Source organism: Leptodactylus fuscus, chromosome 7, assembly GCF_031893055.1.
Source record: "Leptodactylus fuscus isolate aLepFus1 chromosome 7, aLepFus1.hap2, whole genome shotgun sequence".
Lineage (NCBI taxonomy): Eukaryota > Metazoa > Chordata > Amphibia > Anura > Leptodactylidae > Leptodactylus > Leptodactylus fuscus.
In genome coordinates, this window is record NC_134271.1 from 79,219,534 (window position 1) to 79,247,035 (window position 27,502).

Genomic DNA, 27,502 nt, shown 5'->3' on the forward strand with positions numbered 1-27,502 from the left:
TCACTGATTTGTCCGGAAAATAGTTATCCCCGCCCACCCATTGCTGCTGAATAAGCGATCGCCCCGCCCACAGCTAATCACGCCATGTTGGGGGTGGCAGTCGGAAGTTTTGGTACCGAGGTGAGGGAAGTGACGCTGTGGTTGTTGTGGTAACGAGAGAAGCGAAGTAATCTGTCTGCCAGCTATGCCCATCCGGGTAACCCGAGCGCCCAGTGACCCAATGTGCCCGGCTGAGGAAGAAGATGGTGAATGTGGGTGAGTATGTCATCGTATATATGCCCAGTAACGTTCTACCCTCCTCCCCGTCAATTAGGTTGGTAGTATGCAAGTAATACGATTATATATATAAGTACAGAGCGGCCGCGTAGCCGTGTGATGGATGCATAGAAATATACAGGAACCTCTTAGCAAGTGCTAATTGTGGCTGGACCTATAGAAATATAGAGAGACCCAGGAGCCTGTGCTAATTGTGAGGGGATGTATATACATATAGAGGAACCAAGGAGCCTGTGCTAATTGTGAGGGGATGTATATACATATAGAGGACCCAAGGAGCCTGTGCTAATTGTGACTGGATGTATAGAAATATAGAGGACCCCAGAGCTTGTGCTAATTGTGTCTGGATGTATATACATATAGAGGACCCCAGAGCTTGTGCTAATTGTGTCTGGATGTATATACATATAGAGGACCCCAGAGCTTGTGCTAATTGTGAGGGGATGTATAGAAATATAGAGGACCCCAGAGCTTGTGCTAATTGTGTCTGGATGTATATACATATAGAGGACCCCAGAGCTTGTGCTAATTGTGAGGGGATGTATAGAAATATAGAGGACCCCAGAGCTTGTGCTAATTGTGTCTGGATGTATATACATATAGAGGACCCCAGAGCTTGTGCTAATTGTGAGGGGATGTATAGAAATATAGAGGACCCCAGAGCTTGTGCTAATTGTGTCTGGATGTATATACATATAGAGGACCCCAGAGCTTGTGCTAATTGTGAGGGGATGTATAGAAATATAGAGGACCCCAGAGCTTGTGCTAATTGTGACTGGATGTATAGAAATATAGAGGACCCCAGAGCTTGTGCTAATTGTGTCTGGATGTATATACATATAGAGGACCCCAGAGCTTGTGCTAATTGTGACTGGATGTATATACATATAGAGGACCCCAGAGCTTGTGCTAATTGTGACTGGATGTATAGAAATATAGAGGACCCCAGAGCTTGTGCTAATTGTGACTGGATGTATAGAAATATAGAGGACCCCAGAGCTTGTGCTAATTGTGTCTGGATGTATATACATATAGAGGACCCCAGAGCTTGTGCTAATTGTGTCTGGATGTATATACATATAGAGGAGCCCAGAGCTTGTGCTAATTGTGACTGGATGTATAGAAATATAGAGGACCCCAGAGCTTGTGCTAATTGTGACTGGATGTATATACATATAGAGGACCCCAGAGCTTGTGCTAATTGTGTCTGGATGTATATACATATAGAGGACCCCAGAGCTTGTGCTAATTGTGACTGGATGTATATACATATAGAGGACCCCAGAGCTTGTGCTAATTGTGTCTGGATGTATAGAAATATAGAGGACCCCAGAGCTTGTGCTAATTGTGTCTGGATGTATATACATATAGAGGACCCCAGAGCTTGTGCTAATTGTGACTGGATGTATAGAAATATAGAGGACCCCAGAGCTTGTGCTAATTGTGACTGGATGTATAGAAATATAGAGGACCCCAGAGCTTGTGCTAATTGTGTCTGGATGTATATACATATAGAGGACCCCAGAGCTTGTGCTAATTGTGTCTGGATGTATAGAAATATAGAGGACCCCAGAGCTTGTGCTAATTGTGTCTGGATGTATATACATATAGAGGACCCAAGGAGCCTGTGCTAATTGTGACTGGATGTATAGAAATATAGAGGACCCCAGAGCTTGTGCTAATTGTGTCTGGATGTATATACATATAGAGGACCCCAGAGCTTGTGCTAATTGTGTCTGGATGTATATACATATAGAGGACCCCAGAGCTTGTGCTAATTGTGTCTGGATGTATATATATATAGAGGACCCCAGAGCTTGTGCTAATTGTGTCTGGATGTATAGAAATATAGAGGACCCCAGAGCTTGTGCTAATTGTGTCTGGATGTATAGAAATATAGAGGACCCCAGAGCTTGTGCTAATTGTGACTGGATGTATATACATATAGAGGACCCCAGAGCTTGTGCTAATTGTGTCTGGATGTATATACATATAGAGGACCCCAGAGCTTGTGCTAATTGTGTCTGGATGTATATACATATAGAGGACCCCAGAGCTTGTGCTAATTGTGTCTGGATGTATAGAAATATAGAGGACCCCAGAGCTTGTGCTAATTGTGTCTGGATGTATATATATATATAGAGGACCCCAGAGCTTGTGCTAATTGTGTCTGGATGTATAGAAATATAGAGGACCCCAGAGCTTGTGCTAATTGTGTCTGGATGTATAGAAATATAGAGGACCCCAGAGCTTGTGCTAATTGTGACTGGATGTATATACATATAGAGGACCCCAGAGCTTGTGCTAATTGTGTCTGGATGTATATACATATAGAGGACCCCAGAGCTTGTGCTAATTGTGTCTGGATGTATATACATATAGAGGACCCCAGAGCTTGTGCTAATTGTGACTGGATGTATAGAAATATAGAGGACCCCAGAGCTTGTGCTAATTGTGTCTGGATGTATAGAAATATAGAGGACCCCAGAGCTTGTGCTAATTGTGTCTGGATGTATATACATATAGAGGACCCCAGAGCTTGTGCTAATTGTGTCTGGATGTATAGAAATATAGAGGACCCCAGAGCTTGTGCTAATTGTGTCTGGATGTATATACATATAGAGGAGCCCAGAGCTTGTGCTAATTGTGTCTGGATGTATATACATATAGAGGACCCCAGAGCTTGTGCTAATTGTGTCTGGATGTATAGAAATATAGAGGACCCCAGAGCTTGTGCTAATTGTGAGGGGATGTATAGAAATATAGAGGACCCCAGAGCTTGTGCTAATTGTGAGGGGATGTATATACATATAGAGGAACCAAGGAGCCTGTGCTAATTGTGACTGGATGTATAGAAATATAGAGGACCCCAGAGCTTGTGCTAATTGTGTCTGGATGTATAGAAATATAGAGGACCCCAGAGCTTGTGCTAATTGTGTCTGGATGTATATACATATAGAGGACCCCAGAGCTTGTGCTAATTGTGACTGGATGTATAGAAATATAGAGGAGCCCAGAGCTTGTGCTAATTGTGACTGGATGTATATATATATAGAGGAACCCAGGAGCCTGTGCTAATTGTGAGGGGATGTATATACATATAGAGGAACCCCAGATCCCATGCTAGTTGTGACTGGATGTATATACATATAGAGGAACCCAGGAGCCTGTGCTAATTGTGAGGGAATCTATAGAAATATAGAGGAACCCCAGATCCCATGCTAGTTGTGACTGGATGTATATACATATAGAGGAACCCAGGAGCCTGTGCTAATTGTAAGGGAATCTATAGAAATATAGAGGAACCCCAGATCCCATGCTAGTTGTGATTTTGCTGTTTTGGGTTAGGCAATTTTGCCTAAGCATAAAAAAAAAAATTGTCCCATCTTAGACCTTAAAAGTGGACCTTTCATGTCCTCAGAGATGTGCGGTATTATATACCACTAGACAGCTGGCAATGGAATTCAGCTAATGGCACCAATATCTGCAGCATCGGGCACTTACCAGCAAAGCTGATGGTTCACTCAAGTCGGCTTTCTAGAAGTATGAAGAAGGATACATCTCTTAAGTCATGAAAGATGCTCATTTTTTGTATTCTTCCATCATCACATACGTAGAACTATAACTTTTTGTTTTTGCAGGACAAGTTATAGTATTTGATGCCACTATTTTGGGGTAGATAAATATTATTGATTCATTTTTATTAATTCTTTCTGTGAAGGAATAGAAAGACACCACTGTTAGAGTTATTCACCCGGTTGATACGATTACATTGATACAAAGTTAGTAGGATTTTTTTTTTTTTTTCATTTTTATGTTTTACTACTTTTGCAAGGTTAAAATCTATTCTTTACAGATTTTTTTTTTCATATTTCTTCCCCTCTTTCTAAGACCTATAGCTTAAAGTGTAAATCCCACTTCTTCTTTTTTTTGCTATTGAATCTGAGATATCACTAATTAAAAACACAGTCAATGTTATATGTAGCATGAACTGCTGGCATGAAAAGCTTGGTATCATATGAAAGTTGAGAATCTGATATCTGCCTTTTATATCATATATGTTATACAGCTGCATATAAATATCCTAATCCTGACTGTGTTTTCAAAAAGTGATATCTCTGGAAATAACTTAGACATCATTGCAGCCTTAGTCTTAAATGAAAGAAGAGAATCCGCTCTTTTTTATGACACTAAAGGTTTGTACGTTTTACAGTGTCTGAGATATAACTGGTAGAAGTGACCCTTATTTTTTCTACATATTACGCAGTCCCTTACTCCATAGGCAGTAACAGCTTAAAGGCAGCAACAGCTGTCAATACAGAAGCAAGGGAAAGGGATGGAAAAATGTATGTTAATAAAGTATATTCATAAATTTATTAAATGACCTAAATATTGCCAGAAATCAAAAGTTGTTCAAACGTTTATTTATGCTTTAAGTGAAAACTGAGATTAAAATTGAGAATTGCCCATTCATTTGAAAAAAATCTAGATTTTATTTTTAGACAAAATTACTCCAATGGCAGCAGATAGGAAGTGCCTGAAAATTGTCTTTTAAAGGGAGTCTATCACTGCCCCAGCTACATTAAATAACTCCCATAGCGCTATAGATGCTGTTAGCAGAATAAAAACCATACTTTTCTTAAGTTTCAGAGCCCCAGGGATGCATAGAAAAAAAATCTTTTATTCTTTATCCAAATGAAGATCTTGGAGCACAGGGGACATTTTCTTCTATTGCTGAGCACTGCTGCATCATCACTACACACGCCCATCCTGCATTCAGCTCCTCCCCCTGGGCAGTGGGAGCATCAGTTGACACTGGGAGGATCAAATCACACTGCCCAGTGGGAGGAGCTTAATGTAGGATGCGCATGTTTAGTGATGATGCAGCAGTGCTCAGTAATATAAAAACTCCCCCTGTGCTCCAAGATCCTCAATTGAATAAACCCCCTCCCCACCCCATCATACTTACCTGTCTTCTGTGTCCTGGAGATCACTTTCTTCTGTGTCACTGTCTCCTCTTCTCTTGACTTCTGCTTGAACAATAGAGCCGTTCTATTGCTCATGCCTGTGAGGCCCGCTGCTTCTCCTATTTACGTCTGCCTGCATTTGCACAATAGACCCAGAGTGCTCTATTGCACTGACTCCTGTGAAGGAAGTGATGCTTTGTGTCCAGCAGAAGAAGAGGACATGAAGACAGGTACAGTGCCTACAAGTAGTATTCAACCCCCTGCAGATTTAGCAGGTTTACACATTCGGAATTAACTTGGCATTGTGACATTTGGACTGTAGATCAGCCTGGAAGTGTGAAATGCAGTGCAGCAAAAAATAATGTTATTTCTTTGTTTAATTTTTTTTAAAATTGTGAAAAGTTTATTCAGAGGGTCATTTATTATTCAACCCCTCAAACCACCAGAATTCTGTTTGGTCCCCCTAAAGTATTAAGAAGTAGTTCAGGCACAAAGAACAATGAGCTTCACATGTTTGGATTAATTATCTCTTTTTCCAGCCTTTTCTGACTATTTAAGACCCTCCCCAAACTTGTGAACAGCACTCATACATGGTCAACATGGGAAAGACAAAGGAGCATTCCAAGGCCATCAGAGACAAGATCGTGGAGGGTCACAAGACTGGCAAGGGGTACAAAACCCTTTCCAAGGAGTTGGGCCTACCTGTCTCCACTGTTGGGAGCATCATCCGGAAGTGGAAGGCTTATGGAACTACTGTTAGCCTTCCACGGCCTGGACAGCCTTTGAAAGTTTCCTCCCGTGCCGAGGCCAGGCTTGTCCGAAGAGTCAAGGCTAACCCAAGGACAACAAGGAAGGAGCTCCGGGAAGATCTCATGGCTGTGGGGACATTGGTTTCAGTCAATACCATAAGTAACGTACTCCACCTCAATGGTCTCCGTTCCAGACGAGCCCGTAAGGTATCTTTACTTTCAAAGCGTCATATCAAGGCTCGTCTACAGTTTGCTCATGATCACTTGGAGGACTCTGAGACAGACTGGTTCAAGGTTCTCTGGTCTGATGAGACCAAGATCGAGATCTTTGGTGCCAACCACACATGTGACGTTTGGAGACTGGATGGCACTGCATACGACCCCAAGAATACCATCCCTACAGTCAAGCATGGTGGTGGCAGCATCATGCTGTGGGGCTGCTTCTCAGCCAAGGGGCCTGGCCATTTGGTCCGCATCCATGGGAAGATGGATAGCACGGCCTACCTGGAGATTTTGGCCAAGAACCTCCGCTCCTCCATCAAGGATCTTAAGATGGGTTGTCATTTCATCTTCCAACAAGACAACGACCCAAAACCAAGGCCTGGTTCAAGAGAGAAAAAATCAAGGTGTTGCAGTGGCCTAGTCAGTCTCCTGACCTTAACCCAATTGAAAACTTGTGGAAGGAGCTCAAGATTAAAGTCCACATGAGACACCCAAAGAACCTAGATAACTTGGAGAAGATCTGCATGGAGGAGTGGGCCAAGATAACTCCAGAGACCTGTGCCGGCCTGATCAGGTCTTATAAAAGACGATTATTAGCTGTAATTGCAAACAAGGGTTATTCCACAAAATATTAAACCTAGGGGTTGAATAATAATTGACCCACACTTTTATGTTTAAAATTTATTAAAATTTAACTGAGCAACATAACTTTTTGGTTTGTAAGATTTATGCATCTGTTAATAAATCCTGCTCTTGTTTGAAGTTTGAAGGCTCTAACTTATTTGCATCTTATCAAACCTGCTAAATCTGCAGGGGGTTGAATACTACTTGTAGGCACTGTAAGTATGATGTGGTGGGGGGGGGTATTGGTGACTGGGAAATCAGAAAATGTGCCCAGGGAAGTCACATGACCACCTTAGGAATATGGGTAAATATACATTTTTTTAAAGGGAGGGTTGGGACCAATTTTCTTGCTTCTAACACATTACATTCATTTGTAATATGATGTATATGAAAGGGGTCCCAGAGTCTGTGCTGGATTTGAGGACATGTTATATGAAAGGGGTGCAGTGCGGGGGGGGGGGGGGGGGTGTTATATCGACCAACACAAACTATTGTATATTATATTCCCTTACCCTACAGGGAATATTCGTGCATTGCATGGACTGGGGGCCCGCGTAAAATCCCTGTACTGGTTTTTCATGCCGAAGCTGTTCTGTCCAAGGAACCTACACTGCGTGCAATGGGTGGTGAGTAGGTGGACGGACTGTCCCCCTGAATCTGTCATTGCTCTTTAGTCTGGTAGTGTGAATACTGAGGAATTGGATACAGATGGCTGACTTTCTGTGCCTGTTTCTCTTTCTGCAGAGCGCTACCATCTGGCTTACAAGATGGTGCGCACAGACAGCCGCCTAGTACGCAACATACTTTCTGCACATGGCTTCCAGGAGGTGAGCAGATGCACTATTTTGAGCCCATTAATTGAAACCTATGACCTCTGACCTCTAATAATGTTATGCTTTTTCAGGTCAATGCAAACAGCAACGATTTCAACCTGATGTGGACAGGATCTCACATAAAACCTCACCTAATGCGCAGCTTGTCCAGCTTTCAAAAGGTCAACCATTTTCCTAGGTATGAGGGGCAGGGACATTGTAATGCAGAATAACCCGATGTCCCTTTTAATGGGGTTTACCAGCAGTTTTTACAGCAGTTCTGGGGTTTCAGCTCCACTTGTCTGGTCTCCAGGGCTTCTTGTCTTGCCAGACCCGAAATGATGGCCTCATGTTCATGGCTGACGTGACCTTTTTGACAGTGACTGGCTTAGCCACATTGTATTCATGCACAAGTAATGGCTGAGGCCAGTGATAGGCTGAGACTATCATGCCAACCGTGAACGTGATTTCATCACTTCCAGTCCCATGGGATCGGACCAGTGGAGTTGCAGTGGAGGAACAATTAGAAAGGTGAGTTATTCAGAATTTTTAAATTTACTTCATGATATGCTTTCTGACATGTTTTTAAAGCTGTTGTAAAATCCCTATAAGCTAGAGAGGCCTGAGATGAAGGACAACCTGGGCTGAAAAGGAGGACTGTTCTGTATCTTCTTTGCTTCCTGATCACTCTTGTCTTTTGCCTTGTGCAGTATCCTTCCATCATTGTGAAGATGCACATTGGCCCTGTAGTTCTTTTTTTTTTTTTTTTTTAAACTGTAGTTTTTATTGAAATTTTTACAGAATACAGAAAAAATAATATGATGAGGTTGCATATAGAACAACAAATAAGGCCCTGTAGTTCTAACTATCATTGTGTGATGCGTCTGCTATTTCTCTCTGTGGGGGGAAGGGGGGGAACAGCTTTGACCCAGGGTCCTGCGTCAGTGCTGGTCACTAAGTAGTTTAGTGGCGTCAAATGTGCTGACCAGACTCTTTAATGACTCTACATTACTCAGTGTTTCTCTGCAACAGATCCTATGAACTAACCCGCAAGGATCGACTCTACAAGAATGTTCAGCGAATGCAACAAACACATGGAATGCGCAACTTTAACCTACTGCCACAGACCTACCTGCTGCCAGGAGAATACCAAGAGTTCTGCAGTAAGTGATCTGGGAAACTACAGGAGAGGAATGACCTGGTGCACCCTCTGCAGCCTTGACACTTATTAATACAGGTGCCATGTCACATCTTGGCACAGCGTCAAAATGTTGAAAGTAATGTGGCTGATCACACAATGTGTCGTTCTACAGATACTTTTTCAAAGGACCGGGGCCCCTGGATTGTAAAACCTGTGGCATCATCACGTGGACGAGGCGTTTATTTAGTTAACTCTGTATGTACTTGCATTCTCCTGACCTTTCTGTCGCTCTCATTTCGCCCTGTCTGTTTTTTCAGTGGTCTCTCTTTTCTGTTGCAGCCATCTCAGATCAGTGCAGATGAGAATATCCTGGTGTCTCGGTACATCAGTAACCCTCTGGTGATAGATGGTGAGTGACTTCTCCCAACTGAAGTGGGATTTAGGGGTTGGAAGATTTTCCGTATACTATAAGCAATCTTTGCCGAAAACATGAGGGCATTTTAGAGTTGTTCTTGTTAATTGCCAATGCATGTAATGTAATGCACTACAATTCTGTTTACCTATAGGGTTCAAGTTTGATGTCAGATTGTATGTGCTTATCACTTCCTATGATCCTCTGGTCATATATCTGTATGAAGAAGGACTCACTAGGTAAGTGACATGTAGGTTAAAGATTTCAAGCTGTACTAACCTCTGGTCCTCGAACAGTGTTCTGTCAGCCTCTGATCCTTGGCTTGGCTCATGCTTTACCATTTACCCACTCTCTGTTTTGTCTTGTTCCATAGTCTGAACCTTGCCGTGCTTCATACTCTGGTCTCAATGCTCTGTCACATTCTCTCATTCTGTACACTGTCTTAGGTTCGCTACTGTGCGATATGATCGGTCCACCAAGAATATTAAGAACCAGTTCATGCATTTAACAAACTACAGTGTCAACAAGAGGAGCGCAGACTATGTGAGGTATATGCTGCTGTATGTGGTGGTTTAGTGTGACTCATAAAGAGGCCAAACTATTCCTTCACATTTGTCGCATTTGTCTTAGCTGCGATGACCCCGAAGTTGAGGACTATGGGAACAAATGGAGTATGAGTGCCATGCTGCGTTACTTAAAGCAGGAAGGGAAGGACACAGCTGGTGAGACAGATATCTACCCACCTTGTCTTCAGCCTATACCTTAAATGCTTCTATGATGGGTGTGCGTGGCTCTGTGGCACAGGCTTCACCATTCATGACTATTTCTGACTCCTTTCTGTGTTTTTAGCTCCTTCTATCTCCATGGCCCTGCGGTCTTTCTTGCCCCTTTTTCTTCTCAATCCTACCAGTCTCCATTACTTTTTCTTGACTCTTGCTCCTCCCATTCTCTTGTACTCCTCTCTACCTTGCTTGTTCTTCCCACTCTGTGACTCCTTCTCATCTCTCTGGCCCGCTTCTCCTCTGTATCTTCTCCCAGTTTTTTTGCGCCATCCCCTTGGTCTGTAATTCCTTCCTATCTCTTTTACTCCTCACTATTTCTGTGCTCCCCCTGTATCTCTTGGTAATGCGTATACTGGTTTCTGCCACTGAGTAGCTGTAATACACGTATCCTCTGCAGCCCTCATGTCTCAGGTGGAGGATCTTATCATTAAGACGGTCATCTCAGGGGAACTTCCAATAGCCACAGCTTGCAAATCCTTCCAGGCCCACAGAGGAAACTGCTTTGGTGAGCCCTTGGTAGTAAAAGATTAGAGCCGCACCCCCAGGTAATTCAGGGTGCAATAACCCATTTTCATGTTTCTTGTAGAGCTTTATGGATTTGATGTGCTGATTGATGGAAATCTCAGACCTTGGCTTCTTGAGGTCAACCTGTCTCCATCTCTAGCCTGGTAATGAGTGCCTTCCCTTTCCCTACCCCAGTGTCCTTAATTGTTTGGCATTATTTTTAATAATGCATTTGTTTTTGCTATCAGTGATGCTCCCCTGGATATGAAAGTGAAGGCTAGTATGATCTCTGACATGCTGACCCTGATTGGTGAGTATCGGTGATGTACTGCAGGCAGCAGCTGGAGACCATGCTACAACTTACAGGACATCTCTTTGGTCTTTGTAGGTGTGGAATGTCAGGATCCCCAGCAGATGCTAGGGCGTGAAAAGCGGGTCCCAAGGCCACAGGTCAGCTGCTTCTGTACACACAATAAACATCTTCCTTTTATCAAAGAGATACACATAAGTGAACACTACTGTTTGTTGCCTCAGCAGCGCCCCCTTTCAGCAAGTGACATTGACACCAAGTTGCAGCTTGGAAACAGAGAGAAGAATGGTAGAAGCTATGTCCTGGGGTTGTCCACAGAAGAGGTCAGTCAGTGTCAGTACAATCCGGTATCTCTTAAAACAGTGCTATTTGGGCTTTATTTAGGAACCCCGCTGTTCGTATATATGGCAGATTGTGAGCTCTTCAGCTGAAGTGATGTTTTCATTCTGGCCTCCACAATATTAATACTCAGGGCCTTTTTTTTCCCCCTGTTGTACAGTTCCAGCTCATACACCCCAGTGATTATGTGCAGCAAAAGACTTAAAAAGGTTTTCCAGGCATAATAATTAATGACCTATCCTTAGGATAGAGGGTCAATACAGGGCACCCCGCGATCAACAGTTTGAGAAGGCCACAGAGTTAAGGTGAGCACTTCAGCCACTTCAGTACTTACCAAGCACAGCGCTGTACGTTTGCACTGTAGTCCAGCCCATTCACTTGCATTGGACTGTGCTGTGATCAGGCCATGTGATAGATGGAAGTGACATCACATAGACTGTGAAGCAGAAGCAGCATAACTTTTGCTTCAACAGGTAATCCACAGTGGCCTGGATGGTGGATCCCTGCTGATCTTCAGTTGACCTATCCCAAGGACAAGTCATCAGTAAAAAAGCCCTAGAATTTCCATTTAAGTGGCTCCAAACTATCCAGCCGCTCTACGCCATATCCTTCCTGACACTTCTCACTCTCATTGTTCATATTTTAAGGTAAAGATCTTACATAGACTTCAGGATGAGGAAAAGAGACGTGGCGGTTTTGTCCGCATATTTCCTAGACATGATACTTGGACGCTGTATGGGTGAGTCTTCTGCACATTTGTGCAAATTTGTGATCCTTCTGTCCCCTAATCGGATTCTGTAATGTTTGTACAGATCCTTCCTTGAACACAAGACATCTCTGAATTATATGCTGGCAACGCACCTCTTTCCCAACAAGTAGGTACAAGCTCACAGTTCATTGTACTGATAATGTGGTCTGTGATGTCATTGAGTCTTCATCTTCCACAGATCAGTTACAAATGATCCCCGACCGACGCTCCATGCAGCATTGTATGAACGAAAACTAGTCTCACTACAGCTGCGCCGAGCCAGGAAGCGTGGGCTGGCACGTAGATCAGGTAAGAGCTTTGACTTGAGCTTTTGCACCATGAGGTTTTGAATGACATAATACAAAATAAATTTAGTTCTCTCTATTCTTTGGTGTCCCATTTACCAGGTCCTGTGGATAGAACAGTCAGAACAGAACTTAATCCAAAGCAAGGTGTATGGGATAGTCTAGCAGTGTAATAAATCCACTTTTTATTACTACCTATTGCCTTCTTGATTTACAAAGACATAGAAAGAAAGGAAACAGGGACTTCTGTCCACTATGTGTATTGGCAGGTCAGTCTGACAATCACATAACCTCACGGGGACAAATTTGGCAGTCATATAAGAAGCAGAAGACACTGGGTGAATGAATTCACTCTTTTTAGATATTACTGTGCTCAACACTAGTGGGCTGAAGGATAGAACATTGCATCAGACTATAGCTTAAATAGTAAGTGCTTCTCCCATTTCACCTGCAATTGATAGTACGTGCTCCTCCTATTTCCCCTGTCATTAGAAGTGCATTCACCTCCCATTTCACCTATGATTGACGGTACATCCTTCATCCATTACAAATGTGATTTGCTTTGCATTCTCCCACCACTTCATCTGTGATTAGCCGATAGACAGTGTAAGTATCCCTTAGGTAAATCTTGTGTTATATTGCAGCTTTGCATCGCCTGGCTAACAGCTGTGTACAGGAGGAAGAAGAGGAAGATCCCATAGAAGATGAAGAACAAGAAGAAGTGCAGGAGCAGAACAGCCCCCCAGTAAATTCACAGACTGCTCTAGCATTACCGCCCCGGCTCAGCATTATGCAGCTCTTACAGGAGGGGGCAAACCTGAGGTATATTGCTGCAATGTTTGTGTGTGAGTGTATTTATTATCTGAGCAGTATACACCATAAATATGGTTGTCTCTGTGTCTGCAGCAAGGTGCAGGCTCGTTTGGCCTTCTCTGGTTATTTACTGCGGGTGCAAAGTCGTCTACAGAGTGAGCAAGATACAGATAGAGTATCCTCGAAAGACGAGGAGCAAATGGTGAGTTGCAAAAATTGTCCCAATACCTATTCTGTTAGGGTATGTTTACACAGAGTTTTTTGCAGGCGGATTTTGACACGGAATCCGCCTTAAAATCCGCCTGCAAAAATGTCTCCCATTCATTTCAGTGGGAGTCTCTCGCTTTTTTTCCTGTTAGCAATTTTTTCCAGCTAGTGGGAAAAAACAGGGCAAGTCGCTTATCTTCCCGCGGATTCCGCGGCTCGAAACACACTCCTGCTTAGGCCCATTCATTGTTTTCCACCGTGTGAACATACCCTTAGGGTTGTAGCAAATCAGTGATATTTGTATCATTAAATAACAGGGGCAGTCATATTACTTTAGTGTCTGTATCTAGAACAAGGGCAGGTATGTAATTCCAGACTTGTGTGAATTATATAGTATATTGTGCCTCTCAGGAGTTGGTGATGAGGTTTCTGCAAAGAGCAGCTGCTAATTTACAGCATTCAGTAAACTTGAATCTGCCGGGTCGAAGTTTGCCCTTCCGCGAGAAACGTGTTTTATTAGCCAAGCAATTGGGAGACTTCATCCATCTGTATGACCAGGTGAGTGGATATGTCTGTCTACCTAAACCCACAATCATTCCCCAATACTCAAATTTTTCTTCAAGACATACTTTTTTTTTTTTTTTTTTTTGCTGTAAGATGATATATATTCTATAGTTCCCCCATCCTCTATCACTTTATATTTGTCCGCAACGCTCCCTCTTCTATGATGTTATATACAGTGGCTTGCAAAAGTATTCATACCCCTTAAACTTTTTCACATTTTGTCACCTTACAACCACAAACTTAAGTGTATTTTACTAAGAGTTTAAGTTCTAGAGCAACACAAAGTAGCCGATAATTGTGAAGTGGAAGGAAAATGATACATGGTTTTCAAAATTTTAATGAAATAAAAATCTGAAAAGTTTGACGTATTTGAAGTATTCAGCCCCCTTATATCAATACTTTGTAGGTTCACTTTTTACTGAAATTACAGCTGCAAGTCTTTTGGGATATGTCTCAACCAACTTGGCACATCTAGAGACTAAAATTTTTGCCCATCTTTTATGTAAAATATTTCAAGCTCAGCCATATTGGATGGAGAGCGACTGTGAACAGCAATTTTAATTTTTTGCCACAGATGCTCAATGGGATTTAGGTCTTGACTTTGCCTAGACCATTCTAACACATGATTATTCTTTGACATAAACCATTCCGCTGTATGTTTAAGGTTAATGTCTTGCTAGAAGCTGAATCTCCTTCTTAGTCTCAAGTCTTTTGCAGCCTCCAACAGGTTTTCTTCCAGGATTGCCCTGTATTTAGCTCCCTCCATCTTCTCATCAACTCAGACCAGCTTCCCTGTCCCAGCTTAAGAAAAGTCTCCCCACAGCATGATACTGAAACCACCATGTTTCACAGTGGGGATGGTGTGTTCAGGGTGATGAGCAGTGTTTGATTTCCACCACATATATAGCACTTTGCATTTAGGCCAAAATGTTCAGCTTTGGTCTCATCTGACCAGAGCACCTTCTTCCACATATTTGCTGTATGGCTTGTGGTAAACTGCAAACAGTACTGCTTTCTTATGTTTTTCTTTCAATAATGTTTTTTTTTTTCTTGCCATTCTTCCATAAAGGCCAGATTTGTGGAGTGCATAAGTTATAGTTGTCCTGTGGACAGATTCTCCCACCTGAGCTGTGGATTTCTGCAGTTCCTCCAGAGTGACCATGGACTTCTTGGCTGCTTCTCTGACCAGTGCTCCCCTTGATCAATCTGTTAGTTTAGATGGATGGCCATGTCTTGGTAGGTTTGCAGTTGTAGAATACTTTTTCCATTTTTGAATGATGGATTCAACAGTGCTCTTTGGGATGCACAAAGTTCGGGAAATGTTTTTATAACCTAAGCATGCTTTAAAATTCTCCACAATTTTATCCTCTGACCTGTCTGGTGAGTTCCTTGGTCTTCATGATGCTGTTTGTTGTATTTATACTGAGTCTACATTAAACACAGCTGGACTCTATTAACTAATCAAATGACTTATGAAGGCAATTGATTGCACTGGATTTTATCTAGGGGTATCAGAGTACAGGGGGCTGAATACTCTTGCACGTCACACTTTTCAGATTTTTATTTCCTTAAGATTTTAAAAACCATGTATCATTTTCCTTTGACTTCACAATTAATCTGCTGCCTTGTGTTGACCTATCACTTAAAATCTCAATAACGTACATTTAAGTCTGTGGTTGAAAGGTGACAAACTGTGAAAAAGTTAAAGGGGTATGAATACTTTTGCAAGCCACTGTAGGTTCTATATGTCCCTTTCCTCTTCTGAGCAATACATGTATTTTGTATCCCCTTATCCACTTGATAATACTGTATATGTCCTTCACACCCCCCTTCTCTATCACAATATATATACAGTATAGTGCAAAGATTTTATGTAGTCAAAAATGCGGCAAAGTAAGAATGCTGACAAAACTAGAAGTGTCGATCCCATGGAATTAACAAAATACAAAGCAAATGAACAAAACAGAAATCTATATCATATCAATATTCGGTGTAACCACCTTTTTTTCTTCACACAGTTTTTCAAGGATTTCAGCAGGGAGGTTGTTCCAAAAATATTGGGAGAACTTAGCACAGATCTTCTGTGTATGCAGGCTTACTAATATCCTTCTGTCTCTTCATGTGCTGCCAGACAAACTCAATAATGTTGAGATCAGGACTTCTTGTTGTTCCTGAAGATAGTTCTAAATGACTTTGACTGTATGTTGCTGCTGTAGAATACATTTGGCATCAGACTTCTCCCTAATTGAGAAGTATCAACCTGAATTTCTCAACGTTGAAGACACCATTAATCTTGACCACATCCCCAATTCCCTTTGGTGAAAACTGTCAAGGAATCTCCATCATGTGTCAGTGTTGCAGACTCTGTCATTATTGTACAGCTCTCCAGCCCCCCAGCCCCTGAGCAAACAAACTACCTCCTGTTACAGCCAAATATTCACATTTTGACTTTTCAGTCCAGAGCAGCTGCTGCTACTTTTCTGCACCCCAGTTCCTAAATTTTCGTACATAGTTGATTCGCTTGGCCGTGTTTCCACATTGAAGTTATGACTTTGTGGCTGCAATTCTTCCATTCTGTTAGGAAGGTAAAGGGTAATCGCACCAAATTTGATTTAGCTTTCTCTTTGGTTATTCACTTTGCATTTTCATAATTGATAAAACTATAAACTATTAGCATTTCTATTTTTGAAAGCAATCTTACTATGCAGCATTTTTCCACACTCTAATACCTTTGTACAAACTCCACACACGTCATCTTATTATATATGCATCCCTCATCTCCTGTCTTCCATGACATTATATATAACTTTAGTGCGTCCCGTCTCTATTACATTATATATGTACTCTTAATTCTCTGTCCTGCATCATGTTATGTCATCCAAATCTTCTTTCCTTGGTCACATTAATATATGTCCCCTACATTCCCCATCATGTTATCTACTCTGCAAACAACCTGCTTTATTCTGTTTTATATGTCTTCTGTGTCCCATTCTCTTGCAAGCTATATACACTCACCGGCCACTTTATTAGGTACACCTGTCCAACTGCTCGTTAACACTTAATTTCTAATCAGCCAATCACATGGCGGCAACTCAGTGCATTTAGGCATGTGGACATGGTCAAGACAATCTCCTGCAGTTCAAACCGAGCATCAGTATGGGGAAGAAAGGTGATTTGAGTGCCTTTGAACATGGCATAGTTGTTGGTGCCAGAAGGGCTGGTCTGAGTATTTCAGAAACTGCTGATCTACTGGGATTTTCACGCACAACCATCTCTAAGGTTTACAGAGAATGGTCCGAAAAAGAAAAAACATCCAGTGAGCGGCAGTTCTGTGGGCGGAAATGCGTTGTTGATGCCAGAGGTCAGAGGAGAATGGCCAGACTGGTTCGAGCTGATAGAAAGGCAACAGTGACTCAAATAGCCACCCGTTACAACCAAGGTAGCCAGAAGAGCATCTCTGAACGCACAGTACGTCGAACTTTGAGGCAGATGGGCTACAGCAGCAGAAGACCACACCGGGTGCCACTCCTTTCAGCTAAGGAGAGGAAACTGAGGCTACAATTTGCACAAGCTCATCGAAATTGGACAATTGAAGATTGGAAAAACGTTGCCTGGTCTGATGAGTCTCGATTTCTGCTGCGACATTCGGATGGTAGGGTCAGAATTTGGCGTCAACAACATGAAAGCATGGATCCATCCTGCCTTGTATCAACGGTTCAGGCTGGTGGTGGTGGTGTTATGGTGTGGGGAATATTTTCTTGGCACTCTTTGGGCCCCTTGGTACCAATTGAGCATCGTTGCAACGCCAAAGCCTACCTGAGTATTGTTGCTGACCATGTCCATCCCTTTATGACCACAATGTACCCAACATCTGATGGCTACTTTCAGCAGGATAATGCGCCATGTCATAAAGCTGGAATCATCTCAGACTGGTTTCTTGAACATGACAATGAGTTCACTGTACTCCAATGGCCTCCACAGTCACCAGATCTCAATCCAATAGAGCATCTTTGGGATGTGGTGGAACGGGAGATTCGCATCATGGATGTGCAGCCGACAAATCTGCGGCAACTGTGTGATGCCATCATGTCAATATGGACCAAAATCTCTGAGGAATGCTTCCAGCACCTTGTTGAATCTATGCCACGAAGAATTGAGGCAGTTCTGAAGGCAAAAGGGGGTCCAACCCGTTACTAGCATGGTGTACCTAATAAAGTGGCCGGTGAGTGTATGTCCTCCATGTCTATCTGTATGTTTGTGTTTATCTTTTTGTACTGTAACTAAGGTTCTCAGTGGTCTGTGCTTTGATGAAAAGTATATTTCCTGATGCTGAGACATCCATATGTTGTTACAGGAGACACAACAACTGAGCAGTGGAGAGTCTGGGGTTAATCCACTGGGTTTTAAGGCATTTCTAGCAGATGCCAGGTAGGAAAATAAACCTGCCTCCTAGTTACAGCCTGCTCTTTCCCATCCAACACCTGTCAACAGTGGCTTGACGCCCTATGTCTGTGTTGTAGTGAGCGGCAACTGGAAGAGGTCCTGACGTTTTACACCCATAAAAATAAATCTGCCAGCATTTTCTTGGGGAGCTCGCACAATGCGGACATTGGATCTAGACAGGCAGGTGAGTGAGACATATTGTATGGACACTGAAAGTGAACAGCTCAGCCATTAGAGGTAGATGACAGAAGTGAAATGTGTGGCTGACTGTTCTTCTAGTCACATCTCAGTACATGTTCTTTCCAGATCTGCAGAGAGTTCCGCAGGCCTCAGGTCTTTTTGCTCAGCAGGAAGGTCAGTATTTTCAGTGTATTTGCTTTCACATAAGTCATCTGCTATCCTCTACACTTCTAATTGTTTTCTCTTATGCCAGACTTACCAACATCTTCAGTCTCCTCAGAATCACATCATTCCATGGTCAGTGCTTTATCAGAGGTTGAAGCTGCACATGGTGTCAAATCATCCAATCACAGTTCACGTCCTCCGTCAGCCGGGAGCTTTCTGTACCTTCCCTCTACATCAACACAGTCTGTCTCATGTGGGCCACGCTCTCATTCTGCAACTTTGGGAACATTTTCCTCCTTCCAAAGCGCAGCTCAGATCTACAGCCAGAGGCTGAGCCGTGCAGGGTCCACACGGCCAGGTACTTCCCTAGAAGTCGTCTTTGTTTCTATTACATACCTCCACTTTACAGTTTCCCTGTTCAATTTATGACATTTTATCCCTGGATTTAGGTAGCGCTCAGCCAAATGTCCTGAGGACTCGATGTCGCTCTGCGGGGGGAGTAAAAGAGCTGGAAGACTCTTATCATGTGGGAGCAGTTACAGCATCATTGCAGCGGCTGGCAGAGAGACAAGCAAGTCGCCAAAGCTCCAGTCACCTCAGGCAGTTGACGCAGCAGGTTTGCAAAGCCAAATAATAGATGAGGGAACTGACTACAACTGTGTGTATTGAGAGGAAAAGGAGACCCTTATAGAGTGGTACACTAAAATAGGGAACTCCCTAAGTGTTAAACCTGAATCTGTGAGGCTGAGTGCACACAGGGTTTTTTTGGTCCGGAACCTGAGGCGGGTAGCCATGACTGGATGCCGCTGCACCGCACTCTGGTCTGGATTAGGCCCAATGAACGGGCCTAGTCGGGAGGAGGGAGTGTCTTCAGGCCGATTCACGAGGCGAATCGGCCTGAAGAATGAGCATGTCTGTTCTTTTTTTTTACCGTGAGCCGGAAGAAACAGCTCCTGGAAAAAGACCTGAGCGGCTCCCATTGATTTCAATGGGAGCTGTCTTTTTGGTCAGGATTTTGAGGCGAATACGGCCTCAAAATCTTGACCAAAATACCCCATGTGAACTCAGCCTTACAGTGCATCCATGAGTGCTAACCCCTTCCTAGGCAAAACGGTAGCTTATAACAAAAAATTATAGCATCTGATCCACTGAACAGCTTGTTTTATACAACATGAACAGCTGTTTCATGTAAGCATTTACGCTAGGTTCACACCTGCGTTCAGCACTCCGTTCTGTGGTTTCTGTCTTCTGCATGCAAGAAGACAGAAACCACAGACCAGGTGCGGCGGTGAGCGTTTTATGCTCTCCACCGCGAAACCGTTTTTTAAAAATCCGGACACAGAGTACTGCATGTCCGACTCTGTGTCCGGATTAAAAAAAAACAGTTTTGCGGCAGAGAGCATAAAACGCTCACGGCCGGACAGCTTTCTCACCCATTCAAATGAATGGGTGAGAAAGAGTCCTGCAGGTTTCCATCTCCTGCCTCTGTTTTGTGCAGGAAACGGAAACCTGCAGAACGGAGACCTGGTGTAGATGTGAACGAGCCCTTAGTGATTTTTTTTTTTTTCACCCTGATGCCAAGTGTCTGACCACCTGTGTAGATGTATCCATTTCACTGCCAGGGACGTTTGTTACAAATTATGACTTAAAGGGGTTTCATATGATTGTAATATTGATTTACCAATCACACCACTGTACATTGTATAGTGCTGGGGTGGGCAACCTTTTTTGTTGCCATTTTAAATTAAAAAATTAAATTAAAAAATTAAAATCATGTAACACAAACCACAACACTGAAGTGCTGCTACCAGATGCTTTAGAACGCTTTGCGTTTACTGCTATTTCTTGGAACTTTTACTTTGAAGTAAAACTGCATTCACATGGCTCATTTTTGCACAAAAAAAATGTCTGCGTTTTTTTTTTTTTTTAAAGTGTAGATTGTGAGCTCACAATGTACATTTTTTCCCTATCAGTATGTCTTTTTGGAATATGGGATGGAAATCCATGCAAACACGGGGAGAACATACAAACTCCTTGCAGGTGTTTTTTTATGCCCTTGGTGGGATTTGAACACCAGGACTCCAGCGCTGCAATGCCAACCACTGAGCCACCCTGTGGCCCCAAAATGCCTGTGTTTTTTGTGCAAAAACACACCGTTATACAGAATAATGTCTCATAGCGGCCCCTGTACAAGGTATTATGTTCCATAGTAGTCCCTGCTCACGGTATAATGTTCCATAGTGGCCCCTGCACACAGTATTGTTTTCCAACGTTTATAATATTCCAATTTTCGCCACTCACTAGCTATTATTGTACTGTGGGGTCTCTATTATACTCTGGACTCCTGTATATAATAAGTGGAGGGCTTAGAGGGTGATAATCATAAAAAAACAATGTTACTCACCATCCCTGCGCTCCGGAGCAGCTCTGTTTTCTTCTGTGCTTCCACCTGAAGTCAGCGACCGCTGATTGTTACTCAGGGGTCATGTCAGTGTCATTATGTGTACATATAAAGCCCTTATATGTCAGCGGAAAAATAAAAAAAAGTTAGGGATTTTGCAAAGTGGTATGGAAAATATGAAAAACGTTGCTGAGCCTTAAAGGGTACCTAAGTTTTCATTACAATTTGAAATATATGCAAGGTCTGGCTGGTCAATCTGTTCTATAAACTTTCATACATGGTGTTCTATCTGTTTTTCTGCTGCTAATAATCATATTATGGCTGCAGCACATCTTACAATTCTGATGCTGGTTTACTATCATGTAAATCTGCCAGGAGTAACTGTACAATAGCAATGAAACAGCGGCAAAAGACCTATGTGCACATAATATAGGAGATTTTGGAATACTGGACTTCAAATACATGTAAGCATTATGCAACTTATAACATACATGACACAGGGAAAGAGTAATCTGTGCACAGAGTCGGTCAAGCTGCTTGCTGTCTGTGAATAATATCCGATCTGTAAACACCCAAGCAGCCAAAAATAGATACAAGTACATATGTAGATATTTCTTACATTGTAGGCTGTTAGATACTGTAAAATGTTCTGTTTTAGCAGTTTGCAGATGTGTGTGGAGACTGTGAGGAGAATCTGCATTCACTATGTGAAGAAACCAGACCCTCCTCCTTCCACTCACTGTAAAAACATCCTGCTTTTTAAATGTATCTATGAACAGGATTTCCCTGGCAACAGGAAGTAAACTGCAAATTAGCTAGAAGGGAGACACCTAGTGGCAGGAACTTTAGAGAGGTTTTTCAGGCAGAAAGCAGCAACATTTATAATTAAAGTGCATTACATTCTGGATTGGAATCACATACTCTATTAAATGAGGCTAAGTTGTCTGAAAAGGTAGTTACCCTGCATTCTTAATGAACTATCACTCAGGCATAGAGGGCAGCTCCCATAGCTGACATTTCTCAGGATATTTTCATTTAATCATTTCCCAGATTGCTGTGCATTCAGTCATTAAATGACCGTCTGTCTCTCTCCTCAGCTGTCTCGCATGAACATTAACAGCAGTGCTTTCTCCAGAGTGGGAATCCGCCTGCCAAGAGCTGTTCACACTGAGGAAAAACACAGGTCAGTGACTGTTACATAACTATATCCTGGCGTTATGAAGGAAGTTCTCTTATTATGCAAGTTCAACCTTTCATATACATAGGAGGATACACCAGATTCCCCAGTAGAATACCACCAATTACTAAACCTTCCTTCATAAATAATAGTACACATTTAGGCTACAAGCACATAACTGAACGGCGCAAACAGCATATAGATGATATCCCCATTGACTTCTATCAGTGAGCCCAGGCCACAAAACAGACAGGAATAGGTGCTGGCCTGCTTTTTGCCCCAGACTGTCTGCTGCATAGACGGGTTCATAATACACATGTGTATGCAGCCAAAGAAATTAATGGGTCCATGCGCTATCCATGAAAAGCACAGCTAGCTCACTGACAAAGCACAGTCGTGAGCATGGAACCTAATTCTAACAAACATTGTAAGATATTTTATTAAAGAAATCTATTTGTTTCATTTATTTTTTTCATAAATCAATACTGCAGGTAAAAGGACAAAATATGTATTGTAGTTTATTAAAGAAAAGGAAGAGCTCCTCAAAACAGAGACCATTTTCTCTCACAACACAGCAGGGTTGTCAGGAATTTGTATCCAACCTTATCCTGAGCGAAATGACTCATTTACTGCCGTAGTTCAGGGCTTCTCAATCTTTTTTCAATCTGGGCCTCACCAGCCAATTGCATTGCCACAATGCAATAAACAGAATTCATAATAAAGGGAATTTATCAAACCTCGCACTTCAGAATTCTGGGAACTGTTTTATTTAGCTCCTTGTTGAATACATTTAGCGACTTTTTGATTTCTGCTTCACTTTTCAAAAGTGGGTGGGAGAGTGGGATGGTTATCCTGCCTAGCTGTCTGTACGCCAGATTTATCAAGTTGCAAACTCACTCCATGTCAGTGGGTGGTATAAAAAGTGGAGTAACATTTCAAGACAGACGTGTCAGACTTCTAGATGCATCTAAGTGATCGAATATTTGGGCTAAATTTAAAAAATCTGGCGCAAAAAACACCAACGCAGACTCCAGCAAGACTAACTTTAAAAATTCCTCTGATTAATTTATTCCACTATTTAACTGTGGCAACCAGATACCACATTCCAGCATACATAATACCCCAAGAAACAACAAATCCCACATTCCAGCACAACATACCGCTCTACTTCTCTAGCAATGCCATATACCAGCATCCAGCAGAAAGATACCTCTCCAGACATGCCAAACACTGCAGTGCAGCAAAACGCACCGCAACAGCACCAAATTAATATCACTATGCAGCACAAAATACCTAAGAAGAAGCACCAAACACCAAAGTACAGGAGCACTGCCCCAAATAAAACCTTCCAAACTTGCAGCAAATTTTCCCCATGTCCATACTGTCAGGAGCACCCCAACAACAGCAGGGGAGACAACAGCTGTCACTGGCAGGGACCTGTAACTCACCACAGTTTGAGTAGCACTCTGTAGACAGCCTCATATCTCTGTCTCTCTCCCCCCCCCAATCCATAGAGTTCATTGTAAGCTAATCTACTTGTATAGGAGAATATGGAATGAAACTACTCACATTAAAAAGCAAAGACAGGAAAAATATATAAAGAGATTGTCCCACAAAGTAAAGTCTGCAGGACCTTTATCTCGCTCCACATTCAACCTGAGCATAGCCAGGCTGAACGAGGATGGGATTGGTGGTGGGTGGCATTCCCACTCCAATGCAAGCATCAGAGATAGCCAAAGTATAACACTCAGCTACATCTGGCGCTACCAGTGAAGTGAACAGGAGCACCAATCATCACCAGTCCCACCCACATTCAGCCCTGCTGTGCTCAGGTCGAGTGTGGAGGAGGACAAAGGTCCTACAGACTTTATTCTGTGTGGGAAACACCCTTTAAAAACGCAAGAACTTTTCTTTATATATTATATAGTTTATTCTCTTCACTTGCAGTATTGATTTCTGAAAAAAATAAATATGTTTACTTACATTTTAACCCCTTCCTGACATCCACCATAAAATAGTATGGTGGATACTGGTTCTTTAAAGATGAGAATGGCTGTCATACCTACCTGCTCTCTGCTGTAATGTACAGCAGAGACCCGGAAATAATGCTCACTCTGATAGCAGGCGTTGCACTGCTGTGTGACCCTCTTCCCCCAACTCAGTCCCCACCGGCCCCATACCTTTGTTGTACGACAGCTCCCACACAGCAAGTTTGGCAGCCAGAAGCCTTCTGAAGGCCTCCAGGTCCGCAATAGTAATATTACTATTCTGGCTGCTAAGACCAGCTTCGCTAATAACATAGTGAAACTCCCATAAACTGCAATACAGTTGGTTGCAGGTTTAAAGCCCCTAGTTGGGCTAGTGAAAAAAAAAAAATTCACATCACCTCCCCTTCATACATATTAAAACTAAAACATTTCAGTCACATACAGATTAGGTATCCCTGTGTCCAAAAGCACCTGCTCTACAATCTTATAAAAAAAATATTTTTCCTGTACGGTGAACACTGTAGCAGGAAAAATAAACCAAAAGTTCTGAACCGCTGTTTTATCGCTGTTTTGCCTCTCATAAAAAGTGATCAAAGCAATATACCGTATTTTTCGGACTATAAGACGCACTTTTTTCCCCCCAAATTTGGGGGGAAAGAAGGGTGCGTCTTATAGTCCAAATGTGGTGCCTGGCACCCGCCGTAATAGAGAGGCGAATGCCGGCAAGGGATAGACGCCGGGGCCTGAGACATCGCTGCGCTCCTCTGCCCTGCATGAAGCCAGCAGTGGGAGGGGCGATGCTATTCCGCTCCTCCGTCCCCCCGCCGCTGGCTTCATGCAGGGCAGAGGAGCGCAGCGATGTCTCAGGCCCCGGCACCTGTGCCAGCGTCTATCCCTCGCCCGGCATCCGCCTCTCTAGTACAGCGGATGCCGGGTCAGTATCGGTGGCCCCTTCTCCCCCGGGGCCGGTCCCCACCGGCCCCATACCTGTGAAGTTGCAGGCCGGCTCCTGCGCGGCGATATCGCAGGAGCCGACCTGTTCGGGTGACAGCCGGGAGCCTAATGAGGCTCCCGGGCCTGTCACTGCTATATTAGTATTACGGCTGGGTCTATGACCAGCCGTAATACTAATAGACATAGACAGAATGACCCATAGACGGCAATACAGTTGTATTGCCGTCTATGGGACTTGCAATCAAGTGACCGCAGGTCCAAGCCCCCGGGGGGTAATAAAATAGTAAAAAAAAAAAGCTTTAAAAATATGAAATAAATAAAAGTTCTAAATCACCTCCTGTCCCTAGAATATATATATAAAAGTAGAAAATCATATATCATAAACCACCGGGTTTTTTTTTCAATACAAGGTGATCTAAGCAATAGATATTCCCCAAAATGGTATAACTAAAAAGTACTTCTGGCCCCGCAAAAAAAAACAATCTATGCATCCCCGTACAGCTGCAGGGTCACCTGTCAATGTGGCTTTGCAGCTGTTGCAAAACTACAACTCCCATATATTAAATATTTTACCATTTTTTTGCTTCAAAATTTTTTTTTCCCTATTTTCCTCCTCTAAAAGCGTCTTATAGTCCGAAAAATACGGTACATTCCCCAAATTGGTATAATTAAAAAGTACATCTGCAAAAAAATAAAAATTCCCTATGCATCCCCGTAGATGTAATTATAAAAAAGTTACCTGTGTCAGAATATAGTGACTTTTAGATTAAAAACAAAAAAAAAAAAGTTTTTGTAAGGGGTTAAAATGTAAATAAAACTATATAGATTTGGTATCCCCGGAATTGTACTGAAAGATAGAATACAAGAGACATGTCATTTTGACTGCACAGTGAATGCCGTGAAAAGAAGCCTGTAAGTTACACAAATGCACTTTTTGCCCAATTCTACTCCATTCTGATTTTTTTTTTTTTCCAGCTTCCCACTACATTGTACAGAATAATAAATGGTACCATTATGAAGAATAATTTGTCCCACAAACATAAAAGGGTTTGTCTGGGATAAAATTGAATTCCTACACTAATCTAACCCCCCCTCCCCCACCTACTTTCTAAATTACATAATTAAGAAAAAATGTATATTTACCCAAATCCCTTGGGCAGTCTTGTGACTACTCCAGGGACATTTTCTGATTATCCGGTGACTATCAGTTTCCGGAAACGGAAAGTCACTACTACTCCCCTCCCATCCTACTTACCCATTTTATTCCTGTCCAGCTCTCCTCCTTCTGTGTCATCTGCCTGTGTGTGCGCAAAAGAGCCTGAGTCCTGCCTTCGCTTTGAAGCCAACACTCTATCTCTGTTGTGCAAGCGTTGAGCCTGAAGAAGCAGTCCACACCTGCACAGTAGAGATGAGGAGAAGACTTACAGCACAGTGCCGGAACTGCTGCCCAGGCACTGGCAGAGTCACAAAAGAGGAGGAGCCCTCTCCTGCAGAAGGAAATCTGGACAGGAAGAAGACAGTTAAGTATAATGGGGTAGGGGGGTGGGCTGAGTTAGTTGAGAAGGGCTAGTAGAGGGCGGGATAGCTAGGAAGACAGGGAGATAGTGTGGAGGGAGTGAGAGGGAGATAGTGTGGAGCCTACAACTACCAGAATGGATTGCATCAACTAAAGGGAGCAGGAAGCTACATCGTGTAAACAAATGCAGAGGATGCTAGGCGTTCCCAGAGAAACCCCAGAAATCACTCAAAACACTGCTAGAGGTGTTTGGGTGCACTTATTAACCCATTAATAGAACTAAAAGTATGCTTTAAAATCTCTCCATTGTCTTCTACAGGGACCTGCAGAACAACACTGACAGCACAGTGAGCCTCTCCATCAGCAGCAGCGCTTCTCCAATTTCATTACAGCATAGCCAAAACCCAGATAAGGTAAGTTTATTCTCTATGCCTTGTGGAAATAACGCCACCAACTATGCACCATTGTTTGTCATATCCTAATCCGGTATTTTCTAAGGTTTCAGAACTTCAGCGTGGCATCCTTCAGCCAGCACCGCCTGCCACTAACCAGCTGGGTGTAGCCAGGAAGCTGTCTGCATCCCGCACAGTCCGGTATGTATGACAGATTACGCTGGGGAATGGGGATGCTGACAATGATATGGTAAGTGACTTTGTCTCCTATAGAGTGCTGGCACCAGATGGACAGAAGACCGCTCTGCTCAGCAGCGACCCAGATGCTGTAGTCCTTCCAAGTGGGCAGACCTCAGTCACAAGCATCAACCCCACAGGCCTTTCTGATGGAACCCAGATTGTATTTGCAAAGTCTAAACCACCAGTCCCTCCTTCTAAGATGCCAAGCAAAGTGCAGAAGAAAAGGGTGGTGTGTCCGTCATGATGTCCGCCATAGGTAGTCCTCCCCCAA

The 27,502-nt window shown here is 42.9% G+C and overlaps 1 protein-coding gene across 1 annotated transcript; it reads left to right on the top strand.

The window, feature by feature from the left end:
* The first annotated feature begins 123 nt into the window (after positions 1 to 123).
* TTLL5 (tubulin tyrosine ligase like 5) lies at positions 124 to 27,502 on the top strand. Its single transcript, XM_075282310.1, has 30 exons — positions 124 to 255; positions 7,358 to 7,464; positions 7,583 to 7,665; positions 7,743 to 7,849; positions 8,683 to 8,813; positions 8,964 to 9,046; positions 9,131 to 9,200; positions 9,358 to 9,442; positions 9,650 to 9,751; positions 9,834 to 9,925; positions 10,383 to 10,490; positions 10,572 to 10,653; positions 10,738 to 10,799; positions 10,878 to 10,939; positions 11,024 to 11,122; positions 11,786 to 11,877; positions 11,951 to 12,013; positions 12,086 to 12,195; positions 12,836 to 13,013; positions 13,098 to 13,206; positions 13,623 to 13,769; positions 18,130 to 18,203; positions 18,296 to 18,402; positions 18,525 to 18,572; positions 18,652 to 18,921; positions 19,013 to 19,179; positions 22,062 to 22,147; positions 26,919 to 27,012; positions 27,098 to 27,192; positions 27,265 to 27,502. Exons 1-30 carry the CDS (start codon positions 185 to 187, stop codon positions 27,473 to 27,475), a joined length of 3,195 nt encoding a protein of 1,064 aa, XP_075138411.1. The 5' UTR covers positions 124 to 184; the 3' UTR covers positions 27,476 to 27,502.

Coding starts and splice junctions, on each gene's coding strand:
- TTLL5 (XM_075282310.1), top strand. CDS start 185: ATGCCCATCCGGGTAACCCGAGCGCCCAGTGACCCAATGTGCCCGGCT. Junction 256..7,357: donor GAAGAAGATGGTGAATGTGG/GTGAGTATGTCA, acceptor CTTACCCTACAG/GGAATATTCGTGCATTGCAT. Junction 11,878..11,950: donor GATACTTGGACGCTGTATGG/GTGAGTCTTCTG, acceptor ATGTTTGTACAG/ATCCTTCCTTGAACACAAGA.